Source organism: Chiroxiphia lanceolata, chromosome 3 (genome assembly GCF_009829145.1).
Source record: "Chiroxiphia lanceolata isolate bChiLan1 chromosome 3, bChiLan1.pri, whole genome shotgun sequence".
Taxonomy (NCBI): domain Eukaryota; kingdom Metazoa; phylum Chordata; class Aves; order Passeriformes; family Pipridae; genus Chiroxiphia; species Chiroxiphia lanceolata.
Window position 1 is genome coordinate 39,673,053 of NC_045639.1, and position 18,513 is coordinate 39,691,565.

General features: G+C 38.9%; 1 protein-coding gene across 2 annotated transcripts in view; it reads left to right on the plus strand.

Annotated features, from left to right (window-relative positions):
• The first annotated feature begins 1,305 nt into the window (after window positions 1-1,305).
• Window positions 1,306-18,513, plus strand: part of ERO1B (endoplasmic reticulum oxidoreductase 1 beta) — a 29,155-nt gene continuing 11,947 nt past the window's right edge. For both annotated transcript variants that reach the window (XM_032681932.1, XM_032681933.1), the window contains exons 1-8: window positions 1,306-1,416; window positions 5,742-5,861; window positions 8,764-8,847; window positions 9,231-9,272; window positions 13,417-13,499; window positions 15,363-15,436; window positions 18,038-18,158; window positions 18,248-18,294. In XM_032681932.1, coding sequence (XP_032537823.1) covers window positions 1,321-1,416; window positions 5,742-5,861; window positions 8,764-8,847; window positions 9,231-9,272; window positions 13,417-13,499; window positions 15,363-15,436; window positions 18,038-18,158; window positions 18,248-18,294 — 667 coding nt within the window. In that variant the 5' untranslated portion in view covers window positions 1,306-1,320. The remainder of the gene's footprint in view (window positions 1,417-5,741; window positions 5,862-8,763; window positions 8,848-9,230; window positions 9,273-13,416; window positions 13,500-15,362; window positions 15,437-18,037; window positions 18,159-18,247; window positions 18,295-18,513) is intronic.

The following is an 18,513-nucleotide window of genomic DNA, read 5'->3' on the forward strand; positions in this document are numbered from 1 at the left end:
CCTCAAGGACACTTCCCAGCAGCAGGGAGGTGGGAAGCCTGTGGAAATGGTTTGAGTCTCTGTTGGACACCCAGCTGAAGGCTGGATGTGGACACCACTAACACCATAAACCCAACAGTGGGGCGGGGGAACTGCAGCCTTGCTCAACTCACCCCTGTAGTGCTGGGACAGCACAGCCGCAGCCTGCTGGGTTAGACTGGGATGGACTGGGATATACTGGGCCAAACTGGTTTATACAGGTCTGGACTGGGTTGTTCTGGGTTTAGATTGTGACTAACTGGGTTTAGGGGGATTGGCTAGATTACACTTAGTTAGTTCAGCCTGGAGGAGACTGAGGGGAGACCTCATTGTGGTCTTCAACACACTCACGAGGGGAAACCAAGGGGCAGGTACTGATCTCTCCACTCTCGTGACCAGCAGCAGGACTCAAAATAAGGCTGACTTGGGGGAGGTTTAGCTTAGATATCAGGAAAAGGTTTTTAACCCAGAGGATGTTTGGGCACTGGAACAAGCTCCCCAGGGAAGTGATCACAGCACCAAACCTGACAGAGTTCAAGAACCATTTGGACAATGCTCTCAGACGCATGATGCAACTCTTGGGACTCTCCTGTGCAGGGCCAGGAGTTGGACTCCAATGACCCTTCTGGGTCCCTTCCCACTCAGAATATTTTGTGATTTTATGATACTGGGCCAAAGTCGTTGATACTGGTCTGGACTCCGTTATATTGGAATGGACTGGGATGTACTGTCCCGCACTGGGATATACTGGCCTGGACTCAGTTTATACTGGGTTAGACTAGAATGAACTGGGAAATAGCGGGATGCACTGGGATTCACGGGGACAAATTGGTTTCCACAGCCCTCCTCCACTGCCCCGCTCGTGCCTCCCCTCACGCGGCCCTTCCCGCCGCCGCGCGCACGCGCTCAATCACCCCCACCCGCGCGCCGCCGCCGTTTGTTTTGGAGGCGCGCGTGGTCCTCTCCGATTGGGCGGCGCCGCCGCCGCGCGCCGTGTCCCGCCCCGCCCCGGCCCGGGATCGGAACTACAGCTCCCGAGATGCCGCGCGGCGCGGCCGGGGGAGCGGCGGGCGCTGGGGGCAGCGGGCGGCCGTGCCGGTGCTGCGCGAGAGGAGCCCGGGCGGGTCGCGGTGAGCGCGGCGCCCCCGCCCGACGGGTCCCGCCGCCCGCAGGAGCGGCCGCGCCGGCAGGAGGAGACGCTGCTGCCACTGCCGCCGACCCGCCCCGCGTCCCTCTCCTTCCTGTGCCGGCGGCGGCGGGGCGGGGGTTGCCCCCTCCTCCGGCAGCCGCGGCGGCAGCAACATGAACGGCGGCGCCGGGCGGAGTGCGGCGGCGGGGGCACGGCTGGCGGTGCGGCTGCTGGCGCTGCTCGGCTGCGTCCTGACAGCGGAGGCCCAGGTGGGGACGGGCGGCGGGCGGGACGGGAAGGAGCGCGGGGAGAGCGTGGCCGGGCAGGGGTGCACGCTGGCCGTAGGCAGCGCTGCGGACCCCCTTGAGGGGCAGGAGAGCACAGGCTGGAGATGAGGTCACTCCGGGGGGTCGTGGGGGTAGCTCCGGGCCGTCTCTTGTGCAGCCTCCCCGTGGAGAAGTCGGGTATCTCTCTCTGAAGTCTGTAGCCCACGTCCTTCCCTTTCCATCCCCTGCGGCCGGCATCCAGCCTGGGGCCGGTGCCTCCTGTCTCCGGGGAGAAGTTGGTTGACCTGGGAAGCACAGAAAGCACCAGTCAGTGGGATGTTGTGCCGAGGAGCTCTAGGTGGGATCGTGCCGTTGGCTTCAGGCAGAAACTTGGGTGTCCTGGTGAAGTCCATGAGAAACCATATGTTCGAATGGTGATGCCAGTGCCCGGACTTGGCTTGTGCTTAGGTCGTGTCTGTCTGCCCACATTACAGAGAAGGATGAGAACGCTCCTTCTTTTTATAAGTGCCTTCACAGCTTCAGGAGGGCAAGCGTCTGTAGTTGGGAGTTTGCTATTTATCAGCTGCATGACTGTGGCTGAAAAGCTGGTGTCAAGTGAGAAAGGCTTTTAGCTTGGCCAAAGACATCAGAGTGAGTTTATAGAGGAATACAACGTCCACGTGGAACAAAGTTTGTCCTCTGAATTGCCCTTTTTTTATTGTAAGTTGAGGTTGTTTCAGGTTTGAAAACCCATTACTTTAGATGCTATTTTAGTGTGACTAAATGTTAAGGAATTGGAATTCTCAAAGAAGCCATTCATAAACTGGCACGGTTTTCCTGTGATGTTTGGCAGAGAGATTGGTTGTTGCTATTTCATCAAATTGTTAGCATATTGTATTCGAAGTTTTACTTGCACAGGAAAAAGATAAGCTAGCCATTAGTTCTTGAAGTGACGTTACCTAAAGCTTTTCTCACATTCTGCAGCTATGGCAAGTAAAACATTTAAGAAACAAAACAAGATGTCCCAGGTGGTCTTCTAATTGTTGAAGCAATTAAAGGACAACAACCTGTTAACACTAATATGGTTGTTTGTGTGAATAGACTGCTTCTTAATATATGAATTTATTCAGGTTTTTCTTAATGTTGAAGTGCTGAATGCATTTCTCTTTCCAGATTTCATAGGGAGAAATTGATATGGGTTGGACATTGGCTTTTTCTTCTGAAAGGTTGATTTATCTTGGAGAGAATAAGAAGTTTTATATCTCCAGTATAGCTCTGATACTTGTTCAAGAACTAAACTAGGTTTGACAATGTCTGGCAATACTTTGATAAGCATATTGGAAATGTAAAAAAAAATAAAATAGCAGCTACTCAATGTCAGGTGACTTCTTGAATACAAATTATAACAGGCTAATGATTTTAGAGTTTATTGTAGAGTTCAAAGTAATTAAAGGATGAAAAGAAATCTTGATAATTGTCCATTGTAATAAAAGATGTGATAGCTCACAGTACAGTTGGGTCTATGTTTGTGGACCAAGTTAACTAGTGCAGTTCAGTTTAAAAAAGGCAACATACCAATTGTGTGAATAACAAAGTAGGTCTTGCAATATGTGATTTTAACTGTGTAGTACACTGTTCTTATTTTGATGTCTCCAGTTGGAAAAAAAAATTCACTGGAAGATCCAGGTGTTGACAAAACCAAAACAATTTTCTGCATGTTCTTAGAATGTTCCATCTCACACGAGTGAGAACACTGACGACAATACCTGGACTAATAAGGAAACCCTCTGACTGGAGTACTTGAAGGCTGTGTTGCCGTTTTATTACTGTGTTATGAACTGATTCTACTGCTGTGCAGTATTGGTGCTTCATATGTACTGTCAAACTATTTAATAAATTGTGGTTTGGTACAGATATAGCATAGTTTAATTTTAGAGTATGCTTTTCAAGGAAACATTGATTTTGCTATTTTATGTATACAAGGAGCTAACTGTTCCAGTTCTAAAAAAGTTGTGTGGAAAAAAATGGAGAATTTAGTTTGCTTGCACTTGTTACTCTGAATTAATTTTTCTCTTCATAATTTCTTAGACCAGTTCTAGTTTTTGGGGAGGGTTCCTTTCTTAAACTTCGTTGATCTGAGTAAGCTGTACCGCATTTTTAGAGACATTTTTTGGATTGAGATCTTAGTTGAATAAAAAGGCTGCAGCTTTTTATTTTTTCCATGGGTATTTGACACTGAGTGTAACTACTACATGTTTATCTGCGATGTTTTCCTCCTGAAAAAGCATTTGCTGTTTTGCATAGATGGTAAAATTATTTTTGTAAGCTGGTCATGAGCTGGTCGTCAAAATAGCTTCATACTCTTTATCTTCTGAGTCCAAAGAAAATTTCTCGTATTGTCCTATCTGTGCAGTTTAGTATTATTTGAGCAAAATGTTGAGAGTTATCTTTTTGCCTTTATATATTGTAATAAAATGTTCTGCTGTTTGTTTTGTGGTATGGTGTTATGTGTAAAGGCCATAGCTTTACAGGTTTCTGCCTGTGTACGATCAATAAGAAAATTTGAAATTTTTAATGAAAAATTATTTCTGTGAGTGTCAATAATAACATGTTTTGTCTCCTGACTTTGAAGTTGGCAGTCATGTGGGCTGTGAGCATTCTTGGCTTTGTGAAAAACCTGTAATTGCACATTGGCTCTTTCATAGTTGTTTGCCCAGGTTTGAAGTTAGATAACACTAACAAGGCAAGCATAACAGCATGGAAACTTTTGGGTAAAGTAACTTTCCTTAAATTAGTTTTACTTCATTACCATATCACTGTACAGAATTGTGACAGCCTATTTAGCGCCTCAGGAAAAGTAGGATCTACATAAGGTGAATTTTCCACTTATGTGCTTTATTGTCATACCCTTGCCTCTTTATTCTCACAGGGGGTTAGGGGAAATCCATTTTCCAGGCCTTCTTTAGGCTTCATAAAAGAGCAGAAGCCTACAGTTTGCTTTCTAGTGGCTCCTTTACATCAAGCTTGATTATATAAGGGTGTCTGTTCTGTAAAGTACTGGAGTGATTTATCATGCATAAAACAGATTAGATGATTTCATAATCTCATCTATGTGAAATCTGTGGAGGAAAAAAAAAGCTACAAAATATTTCTCTCCTTTTACACATAACCTTTTAATAGTCAAAAGTTCTTCTCATCCCATGCAAGATATAAGATGTGTGGGCGTTCCTATATTAAAAGCTTTCTAGGCCATCATAGATGTCAGCGAATTTCCTGCGTGGCTGAAGAATAGTAGCAGTAAACAGCAGTGTTTGGTTTCGTTTCATTAGAAGTGAAAGGCCTTTCAAACATGTATGTAGTAGTTTAAGAAGCTGTGCTTGGGAGCAGTTAGTTTAGATTTATTGAAATTTATCATACAAGTGTTCATAGAATCACACTTGCAGTGTTTCCACCTTTCAGTAAGACACTTTCAGGGTCTTGGCAAAAGTGCTGCTGTAGCCTAGTCTTCAAAGTTAGTTGGGCCTGTCCTCTGCCACATCCACAGTTCTGCCTTGCCCTTGTGTGTTGGCAGTAGCACTTCTACACTTTTGGGTGCTGCTTTTCATAGAGTTGGTCTTAACCTAGCGCAGTACCTTGAACCGGCTTGCTGTCCTGGCACAAGAAGGGGGGTGAGACCTGGAAAGTTCAGACTAAGTTTCACGATAGATTTACAGCATTACGACATAGATCCCTGCACCTGGTTTTCCTAGGATTTTTTTGTAGAATTTAACTATGAAGTTACAAATTTCTTGGGCACAGAAGTACCTATACCCCTTTTCCTCATGCCTCTAAAGAAACTAGATGGGGTGTTCTTACACTTTGAGAAGTACAGAAATGACAGTGTGTGACTGTAGGGGTTTTTTTAGGCAATTCAACTCATGAGCATTTTGTAGGAGAATACTTGGTATGCAACTCTGCTAATATACCACATGTTCATAGTTTGGAAAGTCTCGTTGCTCATTCTACAGAAAGTACAGAAACTGTCAACAAATTTCAGGGCTGCAGTTATTAATCTGGCTAACATTGATTCAGCATTGCATTTGGAGGTGGACTTAAGCTCAAAAAAGCGTTAAGGTCTTATTTTCTGAGTGTGTAAGGTATGTTATAGAGCATTTTAATGATAAGAAATAAAATATTTGCCATGGAACTATATTTCACTAGTATTTCTTTCAACTGCTGTATTTTTTCTCTTTAGAGGGTTTACAGCTGTATTTTTTCTCTTTAGAGGGTTTTTCTGTAGTTAATATTCTATTTCTATATTAAAAAATTTTCATGTATTGTTTCAACAGCTCACGGGAGTCCTAGATGATTGTTTATGTGACATAGAAAGCATTGATGACTTCAATACTTTCAAGATCTTCCCCAAAATACAGAAACTACAAGAACGTGATTACTTCAGATATTACAAGGTACAATTATAATGGTATTTTCCTGAATATTTTAAATAAAGTGCAGAAAATATAGGAAGGATTATATATCAAATCAACTTGCTTATGTTAAGCTGTCTGTAAGAAACCCACAGCTCTTTAATTTGGTTGTAACAGGTACATGACATAGTAGTGGTAATTAGATTGTCCAGAGGCAACAGCAAGATACAAAACAAATGTTGATAATATGTCTTGTTTGCTGTGTTAATCCTGGAGTCAGTGACAGTAAATCATGACTGCTATCATTCAACCGATAAATGGTAATTTTAAAGATAGTGCCTTTGTACTGCTGCATCTAGAAAAGGATCATATATTAGCAACTTTCTGACAGTATGCAGTACTTGTCTTCTAAGAAATGTGTGTAATTTGAAATGGAAATATTGCTATGATTTCCTTTTAAATTACTGTCTTAGTTCTGATTTTAGTGTTTGCTATCTAGAGAACTGTTATTCTTTTGAAAAGTAGGTAGAACTATTCCATTTTCAATTAGTATGTAATATCACTTTTTTATTACTGTAAACATTTTTTTTTCCTCTGTATTAGAACATGATGTGCAAAAGAAGATTGGAAGCCTGATATTTTTCTTTTCAGATATGCTTAACTTGAGAGTGAGATTGTATTTTGACTGAGCTAATGAGATGGTTGCCTGTCCCTGGAAAAAGAAGGTTACACTCCTCTAGGGCAGATCATCCTGCCCCGTCCCTACTTTTATCTTTTGGTTAGGCCAATGCATCTCTTTAACCTGGTAGATTTTTAGTTTGGATTTGTCATTTGATAGGGGTTTTTGTTGGGGTTTTTTTGTTGGTTTTGTTGGTTTGGGGTTTTTTTTCTTCTCAGGGTGTAGGAAGTTATCTAGCTGGTCTGGAATCACACAAGTATTAACGTCATGCAAGATGGGGTTAGGAATTTGAGGAAGGAGAAAAAAGTACTAGACTCTTCCCTTTCTATTCTGAGTAAGCAGTAATGTGTATCTGCGCGCTGAATCTCTTGCTACATGATATAGTTCTAAATTTGCTTTCTGGGAGAAACAAGATATGTGCAACTTCAGTACTAATATATGACATAGTAGTGGTAATTAGATTGTCCAGAGGCAACAGCAAGATAGAAAACAAAGTACTTGAAGAGGATCAACAAGTATGCAAGGTTTCATACAAAGTAATTTCATCCTGCAAATTTAGAGCTAATCTTTATTTCAAACAGCAGTTCTGCAGTTCATACTTTAATGATGTATTACAATCCTGCCTCATCTTTTATACTGATCTTCCTAATAGCTTGGCAGTTACAAGTATGCAGTCCACCCATCACCACACTTCCCTTAGTCCTTCCAGTTGTGACAGGGAAGAGTTTGTGTTTTACAAGCCAACTGAGTAATTAAGTCAGAATATTCTTCACTCCTTCCTGTCTGAATAAGCAACGTTTTTTTTAATATCCCTGCACAGAATGGATGTGGAAATTGTGGAGGTAGGCAATGACCATCTAGGTCAACTACAGCATAGGGGAAATATACTTGTTCTGGAGTGAAAACACTCCTACCCTGAAGTAATTGAATTTGTAGTAGGAACTTGGATTGTGAACTTTTGTAACTACAGTCACAACAGTATTCCTATGGTGTTACTAGTTCAATAGCCATAAAAGATCTCAGATCTTAATGTATAATACTGAATGGATGAAGTAGTTTATATTTAAAGGCCAGGTAAAACTTCCTTTATAAACTCTTGCAGAAATGGTGCTAGGTGGTTTCTAGATAGTAGAATACTTCTCAATGAAAGAAATAAAGGAATAAAATTTTTTGTCTTTTTAGTTTCTACATTAAAACACACAAACTGTGGGAGGCTCATGATAAAGAATCTGTCTTTTAATCTGTGAAAACTACTGAGTAATACTCTAAATTATAATAATGAAACTCAATGCTTCAGACCTTGAAGAAAGTGGAAGGATGTTCTACGTAGTCAGTGCATGATTGGTATTGATTAAAGTACAAGTGCTATAGAAGCTCAGTTTGTGGGTCTGCTGGTTTTTAGTGCTCTTCAGTCATTCTGGGACTAGTGTATCTTGATTTGCATGTGTTCTTTCTGAATTAATCTGCAGCTTATACAGCAGTGTTCTTCTATTTACAATATTCCTCTGTGTAAAAGCAGTGACTGCCTACTTACTTGTCTCTTTCTCAGTATGTAAGCATTTTTTATTGCAAGAGTTTACTTTGAAGATAGTTGTAATTTAGCTGGTCGTCTTTTTTCTGGTAGAAATAGGTGGGAGGGAAAAGTTTTATATAATAGGTCTTACTGTAGAATGCAAAATTATTTTGCACTTTATTTATAAAATAGATGAGTGAACAAATACCAAAAAATTTTTATATTTTTTTTTTCCTAGGGATGGTGGTTTTGGATTGAATAGAGGAAATGAGGGGAAGCAACCTAAAATCTCTGCTTTTATTGTATCTGTGCTAGCATGGTTTGAATTGTAACTAGAAGATATTTGTCATCACTCCTAAGAAGTCGTACCATCTGCTAAATGTCTTGTTAGGGTTTTTTAACTGAGGAATCTGTTTAACATTTTAAAATAATAACCTGTTTTCATTGCTTGAAATCCAAAATATCTGAATTAGTAAACTTCAGTGGTTAGAGATTTAGTTTGTAGTTTAATATACCATGTGTTTTTGTTCATTCACTGAAGGCCATTATCATTAACAATTGCACTGCAGCAAGCTTCAGCTTATGTACTCAGAGAGAGACTGACCAAACCCCCACAAACTTAAAGTATTACATATAGTTCCTTTACCTTGTATCTTCTCCTTTAATTTAAAGGATTTCCTGATACTGAGACCCTTCTTCTGCAGTTGCCTTATGGAAGTGTTGGTTATAAACTTTTGGTTTTGTGTTTTTAGGTCAACCTGAAGAGACCATGCCCATTTTGGGCTGATGATGGCCATTGTTCTATCAAAGATTGTCATGTAGAGCCTTGTCCTGAGGTATGGATCAAATAATATATAATAGAAAAAGGTTTTTTGGCTACAAGTTTGCTAATTTCTGGTGACTAGTACTGTACTAACAATATGTACTGATGAGAACTTAAATTTAAGTAAAAATGACAAAATCCTTTGCCGTTCCAAAAGTAGAAATACAACCAAAGTATTTTAAGGTCATAGTCCTCTTATGAATAAAGTGGCTAACTTCAAGAATAAGTCTCTTCTAGCATTGTTTGGGATATAACATGTTGAGAAGGTAAAGTTTAATTATTTTTTAAAAAATTTACTTTGACCTCTATAGGGATGACGTTTAATTTGTCGGTTTTAATCAAGCATAAACATTTCTATGAACAGCGTAAAACCTGTGATTTATTTTTTGGTTTTAGAGCAAAATACCTGTTGGAATTAAGGCTGGGAGCTCTAATAAAGTAAGTACTCATTTATTTTCTAAGTTCTTTCTGTTTTTGTTGTTTTTTTTTTTTTTTTTTAATCTTAACATTACAAGAGCTGAGTGACTTTTTAGTACAAACCTTCAGTGTTGGCATACTGATGAAATACTTAAGATAACTGATCAGTTCCTATATGTGGCTTTACCTTTTTACCTTTATGTAGTTTCTGACCTTAGTGTAGTTTTTACCTTAGTGTTTCTGACGTAGCTGGCACTGTCATGTCATTTTGAGTCTATCATTGCTTGAGAGCTGGTGCAGACTGAATCAAAGAATGGCCAGGGAGAGCAGTACATGTCCACAGAATGCCTGTTGCAAAATTGTTTATTCATTTCTGAGTACAGGCCATGTTCTATAAAGCTATAGGCTAAGATGCACAGATGCTGTAGCAGTGCAGTCTTTTTTAAGAATTGTGTATAATCACAACCTCTAATATTAAAAGAACCCAAACAATTACATGCAGGTTTTCTATGTCTAATTTTCAGGAGGTCATTACTTCAGAGATTATTTGGTCATTAGTTTAAAGACAGTTTAGGCCAAAGTGGTCAGTTCAAGCTCAAATAGTCAGTTTGTGCTGTTGGCTTTTGCTTGCTTTTCTCCAAGCCATCCTTCCTAGATCACCAAATGATCTTAGCAAAGCCAAAAAAGTAAAGAGGGTATATATGCCTAGGAAGAGAGGTCAGAGCAGAAAGACCAATAACCCTTCCCCACCCCCAAATCCCAAACACAGTGCCCAAGAATAGGATTTTAGCAGTTGATGGGATAATGGTGCCCAAATGAGAGATCTTCTTGTTGGGTGCCTCAGCTGTCTTGTAGACTCATGTCCTGATTAACTATCCTACCTCCACCCTCCCCAGTGCTTTCTGCCTCACTGGGCAGCCTGAGTGTAGTTCACTGTATCATAAATGACCATTGGCATTAGGTTTAGACTTCGTGCAAGGAAACATTATCAAAGATAGCTGAGAGGAATACTGCATCATGAATTGGTGACTTGTGTGTCCTGCTGTCTTGAGCAGTGCGGGCAAGTCAGCTCAAGCTTTAGCTCAGGAGAAGTCTTGTCTCCTATACTTATATTAACTAACTCTGATGTAAATGCTGCCTCTTCATTTAAAGATTCCCAATAATCAGAGAAGAAACATCTTTCTCACTGATATGACTTAAATGTCAGTCATTCACCATTTCGGCACAAGCAGCAGTAGTTATTCTGGAAAGTTGACACTGTTTTGGAGAGGAAGATCATGTGTTTCAGCTGGATAATCTGTTGCCAGTTCTCTTTTTTCATTGATTCTTTTCTCTCCCGAGCTTGATTGTAGAGAAACTGACTCCTGGAATACCGTAATGCCTCCTAAAGAGGCATTGTGAAACTTTAAAGACTTTTAGAAAGGATTCTTCTAGTAGGCATTTGAGCTGCATGATGGATTAATCTTGAGAGCCATAAGTAAGTTGTTAATTAGTAGCCAAGGATTATGCTGTTCTTTAGATACTTCATATGAGCATATCAAATTGGACTTAGGAAGTGAAAAATCAGCAGGCTTTGCTTTCACCACAATAAAGAAACTGGGATAGCTTCTTTGGGAAGCTGTCATTTCCTGGTTTGTTTGCTACAGTGGTTTCCTTTGAGTTGCTTTGCAGGTTGTTGCAACAAGCTACAGTACTGAACGTTGTGTGATTCTGCACCTTCAATCTGCAGTAGAAGTCACTAATACATGCTGATTTTCTGTCAGAGAAGCAAGTATTTCTGCAGGAAAATAGTCATCAGGACTGACATAAGTCTGATCTACACCACTTTCTCACTTTTTTGGTTCAGTTAAAAAATCTTTATTTGAGCCAATTAGAAATCGACAACCTGATTTAATATCCTTTTTAAGGAAATGTCAAATTCATCTTAGTACGAGTGTTTTGTTTCAAGGACTATGCGAGTACTGTGCTACTAGCCTGTGCTAATTTCCCATTTTGGAAACTTTTGTGTCTTGTTGCTTATCCATAAGGTATTGGGTTAAAAAAAAAGGGTCTTTTTTCTCTGGGGACATACATGTCCACTTTTCCTCTTTCATCCTGATAATGTCTGCCTGGGAAAGATGAAAACAACCAAAGACATCTTTTTAATACTGAGAGCTATAATCTCTTGAGTAGAAATACTTGGGATAGAATCCTGTGGGGTGGTTTTCTGTGGCTTCTGTGCAGTTTCCCATTGCCTTTCTCTTCTAATGTAGAGGAGCTTGTTAACTTCTGTCTTTATTTAGGCTTTGTGGGGGATTTTTTTTGTTTGTTTGCTGAGCAATAAAGAGAACAGTTCTTTTGAAAGCTCATCTAGCAGCAAAGACCAAAGTTACACTTGCACAGCTTCTCCATAGGAGTGCAGTTAGCAGTAAAGGATCTCTTTTTAATTCTGCACACCAACATTAGCTTTTTGAAATAGTGTTGGAGGGGCACACAGTAATTTCCCCTTCTATAGTCCTGTTTCATTTGAGGGGTAAACACATATTTTGGGGCTACAGGTTAAAGAACTATCATGACAGCTGCTGTATAAATCTTTGAAGCAAGGCGCAGGATGCAGTAACTCGAGGTTACAGCATTTAACTTAGTAATTTGCTTCCTACCCTTCTCTTTTCTGTTTTTTTTCCAGAAACTACTCTTAAGAGATCCTGCTTGGCAGGAACAGATTCTTTGTCCTGATCTTGTCAGGGGTCACAGAGCACTAATAGCTATTGCTGTTAAACCCAGTAGAATAGGAAAGGCTGGAAACATGTTTTGAGACTTGAATGTTCATTGTATTTGAAACCTTAAATTTAGGAGTATAATCTTGGCAGTAACCTTTTTTCACTTCAGGGTAGGGATTGGTTTGCAGCTCTAGACATGCAGAATGTTTACTTCAGCATCTCAGTACATTATTTCATCAGCAGTATCTGTTTCAGTCTAGGTCAGATCCATTCCTGGTTCAGATTTTTCCATTTAACGTCCATATGATGCTAAAGAATGAGGTCCCATATATGTCAAAACCAGGAAAATTGAGTGAGAAGTTCCTTCTAGAATAAATATTCATTATGGTCAAGGGCCCTGACAAGGTTTGAATTATTTGGTGGTTTTTAAACTCCTTCACTTCTTTGGTCTTCAGTAGATTCTGCTGTTATCTCTTGTATTAGTTCTGGCAAATGCATTTTTTAAAGGAAGTCATCTTGCTCGCTCATATGAACAGTTTTAATTAAATCCTTTCTTTTTTTGAGAAGCATTGGGGCGGTGCTTTGCCGCTGGCACCTTGACCAGAAGTCTGTCCTCAGAAATGGATTATTCTTTCTTTTAAAAATCATCATTTATTATCCAAAAACACCAAAAAAGGGGAAATTGAGTTTATCTCTTAAGAGAGCACTGTTGCTACCTTTTAAGTTTCAGAACTTTTTGAGCTTTAAACTGACAGACTGAAATTCCCTGCTAAAATAACCATATTATTGTAGAGTAATGAAATTTAATATTTAATTCTTGAAGTGTTCTCCTTAGAAGTGTTCCAGAAGTAAGTCTATTTTAGTGGATTACGTTTTAAAAAATACTTTAGAATCAAAGTTCAGCTTAAATACTTAAGTTGTCTCTTTAAAATACACAACATTTGAGTTCAGCAGGAAAAACCTCTCTTCCAATCCTATGCACATCGAAAGCAAGCCAATGAGTTGGATTAAATGAAACATGAGAGTAAAATAGCCAAAACTGATAAATATACTTACTGAAATGATAAATAAAATGAGGTATGGTTATACTTGCAATATACAAGGTGTGACATTGCTTGTCTTTCAAGGTCCTTTTATGAGACTGAATAACTATCTGAAACATTCCATTTAGGGTGTTTCATAACATAAAAGAATTCAATTAAAAAAAAAAAGCAAAACAAAATTTTGACATCTTTAGCTGAACTTTCTGTAGTAGTTAAATAATGAGTGAAATCAGCCTGATGAAATTAAGTGAAGAAAAAAATAGAATTAAGAAGTGTTTCAGAATTACTTGCTGCTTCTAGAATCTGAAGATTTTCTCTGATACCAGGCAATTCACTGCTAAACTTAGAAATAATTTTCACAACACCTGTTCTTAGAGTATTTTAAGTAATTAACTTACATATTAAATATGACCTTTCTTACAGTATTCGAAAGTGGCAAATAATTCCAAAGAATTGGAAGACTGTGAGCAAGCTAACAAACTGGGGGCAGTTAACAGTACCTTAAGGTATGTTGTGATTTACATCAACAGTACAAAATTAGTAAGGAACATTTTATTTTGTCTGTCTGGTTTGGGCAATGTGCTGGTTTTTGTTCTTCATTCTTTCCATAACCCATTAGAAAGGAAATATGAAACGATGCATGAACATCTAAAGGTAAAAGTGTTAAGTAGACTTTTTTTTTTTTTGGTTAAAGTACATTTTGATATTATTTAAAAGAGCATCAAGAGTCAGAAGAAACTTGCAAATAACCCCACCTTTTTTCTACTCTTTGTTCTTGACTACTGTGATGGATTAAGAGGTTTTGTCCTGCTGTGTCCCACTGTTACACTGATGTGCCTGTTTGTGGTCATTCAGTGAACCAGATCAGGGAGCTTGTGAGTTACTTTTGTTGTTGGCAAAGTTATTTGTAGGTTGGATCAATTCCCTGATCTTGCTTATTGCATGGCACTGTCAAGATTGGGTGGGAGGAATTCTGCAGGATGGTGTTACCCCTGAGTACAAAAGTGTGAGGAACAGCATTTAGGAAACCTAGCATTCTATTAGGTTACTTACCTTTGAAAAATAAAAATAGAAAAATGAATTCTTCACTGTTGATGGAGACATGTGGTGTCTTTGGCCAGAAATTGCAGCAGTTCTACCTGATAGAGATGTTAAAACTTTCTTATTCCATGAAAAACCAACTGCTTCTGCCTGGTGTGTGGTGTTTTAAACCAAACTGGGAAGAGCATTTATCCAAGGTTTTTTAGGGGAAATAAGAAACTATTAACTCTGTTCCACTTCTGTAGGGAAAAAGAACATGAGATTGAATATACAAATGGAGACCTAAAGAGAATGCCTTTGTGAGGGTAGGATAGACGATTAAAGTTGGGAGAGGGCAGATAATGGATTCTGCAAGTACAGGAAGACTTTGTGCTTTGTAGGCAAACCTCCATGTTCTCTGCCTAGGAGTGTATCATCCTCATGGTTTTGAATTATTTTCCTGTATCAGTTGTGTTTCTTGTAATAATCAAATCTTGCCTGCTAGTAATTACCAGAGAATTTCCTCACTTAACGCCGAGTATAAAGTCTCCTATTGTGATTTGGCAGGTGGTTAGAAATTTATCTTGTTGTAGAATTGCCTCTGTTTGTAAAATTGAGCTATTACTGATTCAATCAAATGGAATAGGTAGTTTTCATTATTTCAAGGTGCTTCACTTCAGCCTGGAGCAGAGTTCTGAACCTTAACTTTGCTTACATTTTGCTGTCAGTAGTGTAGCATCAGTAGTTCTGTGCTGCACATAGACATAGAAGTAAGCTTTTGGCAGTATTTGTGTTTCACAGTATGGGAACTTCAACACTTGTCTCTCTGGTACACTTGTCTGTCTAGCACTTCTGAAAATGTTAGAGTGAGTGGAATACCATTATTATTTAAATGGCTTATGACAAATCATGTTCATAGAGTAATTTAGCTTGGAAGGGGGATTTAGACACCCAGTCTCCCAGTAAAAAGCAAGGCTAACTATTGTAGGTTTCATTGAAAGTATAGGTTATGAAAATTAGTACTTTGAAAAGTGTTAAAAATGAATGCTATGAACGTCCTTTACCAAGCTCTAACTGAAGGAAGAGGACCCACTGCTCAGTTCATTCAAATAATGATGGTGAAATCTGTGTGCCAACAATAAGGTGACTTTTGAAAGTATTGCAGTTGATGCCTGCTTGACTCTCTAGGCAATTAACAAGCCAAAACTCCATATATTCTCGAGTTTCAAATACAGTAACTCAGAATTCAGTTCTGAGTTAACTGCTATATGTGGAATGTATTTCTTTCAGTAGCTCATTGATGTTGTTAATTTAAAAGTTTAAAATGAGATGTATTTTTCTCCCCTCAGTAACCAAAGTAAGGAGGCTTTCATTGACTGGGCAAGATACGATGATTCACAGGATCATTTTTGTGAACTTGATGGTAAAATGTTTAAGCTTTTTCAGTGTTTGTTTTATTTACTGTATCTTAAAAAAACCCACAAAAGATCATAGTTTCTCTGCAAATTTTTAAAAGGTTTTAATTTTGTCCTAAGTGGAAATGTGACAATTCATATCGGTTTTGTAATTTTACAAGAAGAATTTTGTAGCCTACACAGTGCACATTCACTGTTATCTCTTGTTAGTATAGTGAACAGGAAATTTTTATGGAAGTAAAAAAGGAGGTAAATTGGGGGGGGACAGCATATATATTTTTTTAAAAGCTTCTTTCAAGAAATTACATTTAGCACAAATATAGGACAAAGTACTTGCAGCTGATTCAGTTTCTTACTACTGCATTATTTTTTGTTGCTATTCTACTGTCTATGCTTGGACTGAGTTTTTTCTTCTTCCAGCCTTGCTGTTTCCAAATGATCTCTGCACACTTATTTGTAAGGACTTTCTTGTTGTTAAAACATTAGGATACTAGATTGTCTTCCCTCTGCTCCGCGTATGTGAGTCTTTTTATTTGCTTGTAATGTTCAAAGCTCAAAGGAATGTTTTTCAGATAAGCATGAGAATTGCCAAGTTCAGAAATGACTGCTTAAGTCCTTTTTAATAACCACCTTAGAAAGCTTTCTATGCTAGGAATATTTAGAGCATAATGCTAGATGTTTTCATTTACCTTTCGGCTTATGTTTGGTGTCACCTGAGAAAGTAGCAGCTGCAGTGGACTTATCAATTGCAGTTCTCTTTCAGCGCTTCTGCTGTGTCTGATCTGTAAACCTTTTCTGTTTAGGCTGTTTCTGTAGGAGCTGGTGAGCATTACTGCAGATATGACCTGTTATATGCAATAAGCTGCTATTGTCTCTACTATCTGCAAGTTGTCTAAGTACATTTTTTAAGAGTACTCAGCTGGGAAAGGTGTAGTTCAGGAGCATTTTTTTAGAAGTAATGCTAACTTAAGTAGTTCCTGATTTTAACTCCATCTCTCATACCCTGCTGAAGAAGGATGTACTTTCTCCAGCTATGTTCTTCTGGTGCCTTTTTTTTTTTTTTTTTTTTTTGCACTGGCTCTGGTGTGTATCTTTCTGCATGGTAAACTGGTTCAGCTTACTTAAACAGCGGGACAGTAAGTTGACATCTCTCTGCCGTCTCCCACATTGTTGTGATCAACTGGCTTATTGTGTGCATTTGTGAGCTGAAGCAGGGAGAGTGAGAGAAAATAACCACTGGGAGTGATGGGGAGGAAGGAGAAACCTTTGCTCTCTTCCTCTCCTCTCTTCCAGGTGGTGAAAGAGCTCTTAATTAACTCAGCTGTAGCACAGAACCACATAATCAGGTTTACTTTTTACTATCTTTTTTGGGGGGCTTAATGATAAACTAGATAAGGGAATCGATCTAGCTGAAAAATACCTAGTAACCCAGGTCAGCTTTCCATCTTTCTGTTGCATGGCTCCCTAGTGCATGTATACTCAGTTGTATGTGGATAATAAGAAGAAAAAGTGGAGACCTGAAGTGACCAGGAAGCATAGTAACTGCTTGGATTAGCCACACTGCCAAATAAATAAATAAAGCTGTAATTTGACTTTCTTTCACCTGGCACTCATTGTGTTGCTGTGTGTCTCTTCCCTTTGTTTTTGCTACTGCTGCCGAAGTGATGCTTAAGTGCTCATGCAGAATCATCCCCTTTTGTTTAGAGCAGTTTTGCTCTCTGTTTCTGTGGCTTCTTTTTTAATGTCTGAAGAAATACTACATGGCACTTCTTGGCCTATTCCTGTGAATAAGACTATTGGCTTGTATTGTATGTGGGGTCTGTTTAAGCATGAATTGCTTTTGACCTAGAATTTCAAAGAGGGTAGAATTCTTCCTGCTTTTTACTGGTTATAGCTCAAAACTTAAGTTCCTATTTCTTCAGAGTTTTTAAGCAGTTTGACAATTTTCTTTGGATAAATTGCCTGAATTTATAGTGAACTTCAGAGATGAGGGTATAATTTGTTGAAATGCTGCTTAAATAATGTGCTTCTTGCTGTAACCAACAGACTATTGTTAGTTAAGCAATGTGATTCAGACTTTTCTGCCAGTATACAAGGGTATTTGAAGAAATAATGGATTTAGCTAATAAATGTACAGTATGTACCAACTACAAGATGTACTACTTTGACCCTGTCTTTATTAAGAATCCCCTGTATGCAGTGTACCCGTTTCAAAAAAGCAACCCTCTCAACTGAATACTGCCAGACAAATAAACCCTGAATTTGAAGCCCATTTAAAACAAAACACTGTTTGTATCTTAGCATAGGGTGAGAGAACACATTGCATGTCAAGTGTTTATGGTGGACTTGGAGAAGCCACATAGATGATGATCAGACACTGTACAAAATAGGGACACACAGGAGACTTTGGAATAAATAATATACTTTTGAGCTTTGTATTTAGCCTATCTATTGCTGTATTCTTATGTACAAGGCATTTATAATCCAACTGGAAGATTGAATAGTATTATATGAGACCTCTTATTTGTATCTAGTTCTGTGTGACTGTTTAAATTAAATCTTTTTTTAATTGATCAGTTAGCATACGTAACAAAAGTTTTCCTATTTAGATGAGAGATCTCCAGATGCACAGTATGTGGATTTGCTGCTGAACCCAGAACGTTACACTGGATACAAGGGGCCTTCTGCTTGGAGAGTATGGAACAGCATCTATGAAGAAAACTGCTTTAAGTAATTGGGGGAAGAGGAAGTCTGTTTCTTATAATTGCACCTCAGTTTAGCTTAAAACTGATCTTTGTGTTTTCTAACTTATTTTCTAGGCCTCGATCTGTCTATCGTCCTTTAAATCCACTGGCGCCTAGTAGGGGTGGGTCTTGCCTGTTTTATTTTCCAATACATTTCTTTTAACATAGTGACTATTGCAGTGATGACAATAGCAATCTTCAGTCTGTAGGTGTGCTTTCTGCTTTTTTAATTTCCTCTGTAGAAGTAGCTGTACATTTTCAATATTTAGACTAAGGCTTGTGGTACTTGATTACATACATGCCTAATCTTCTGCATATGAATGGGCTTATTAATGTCAGGG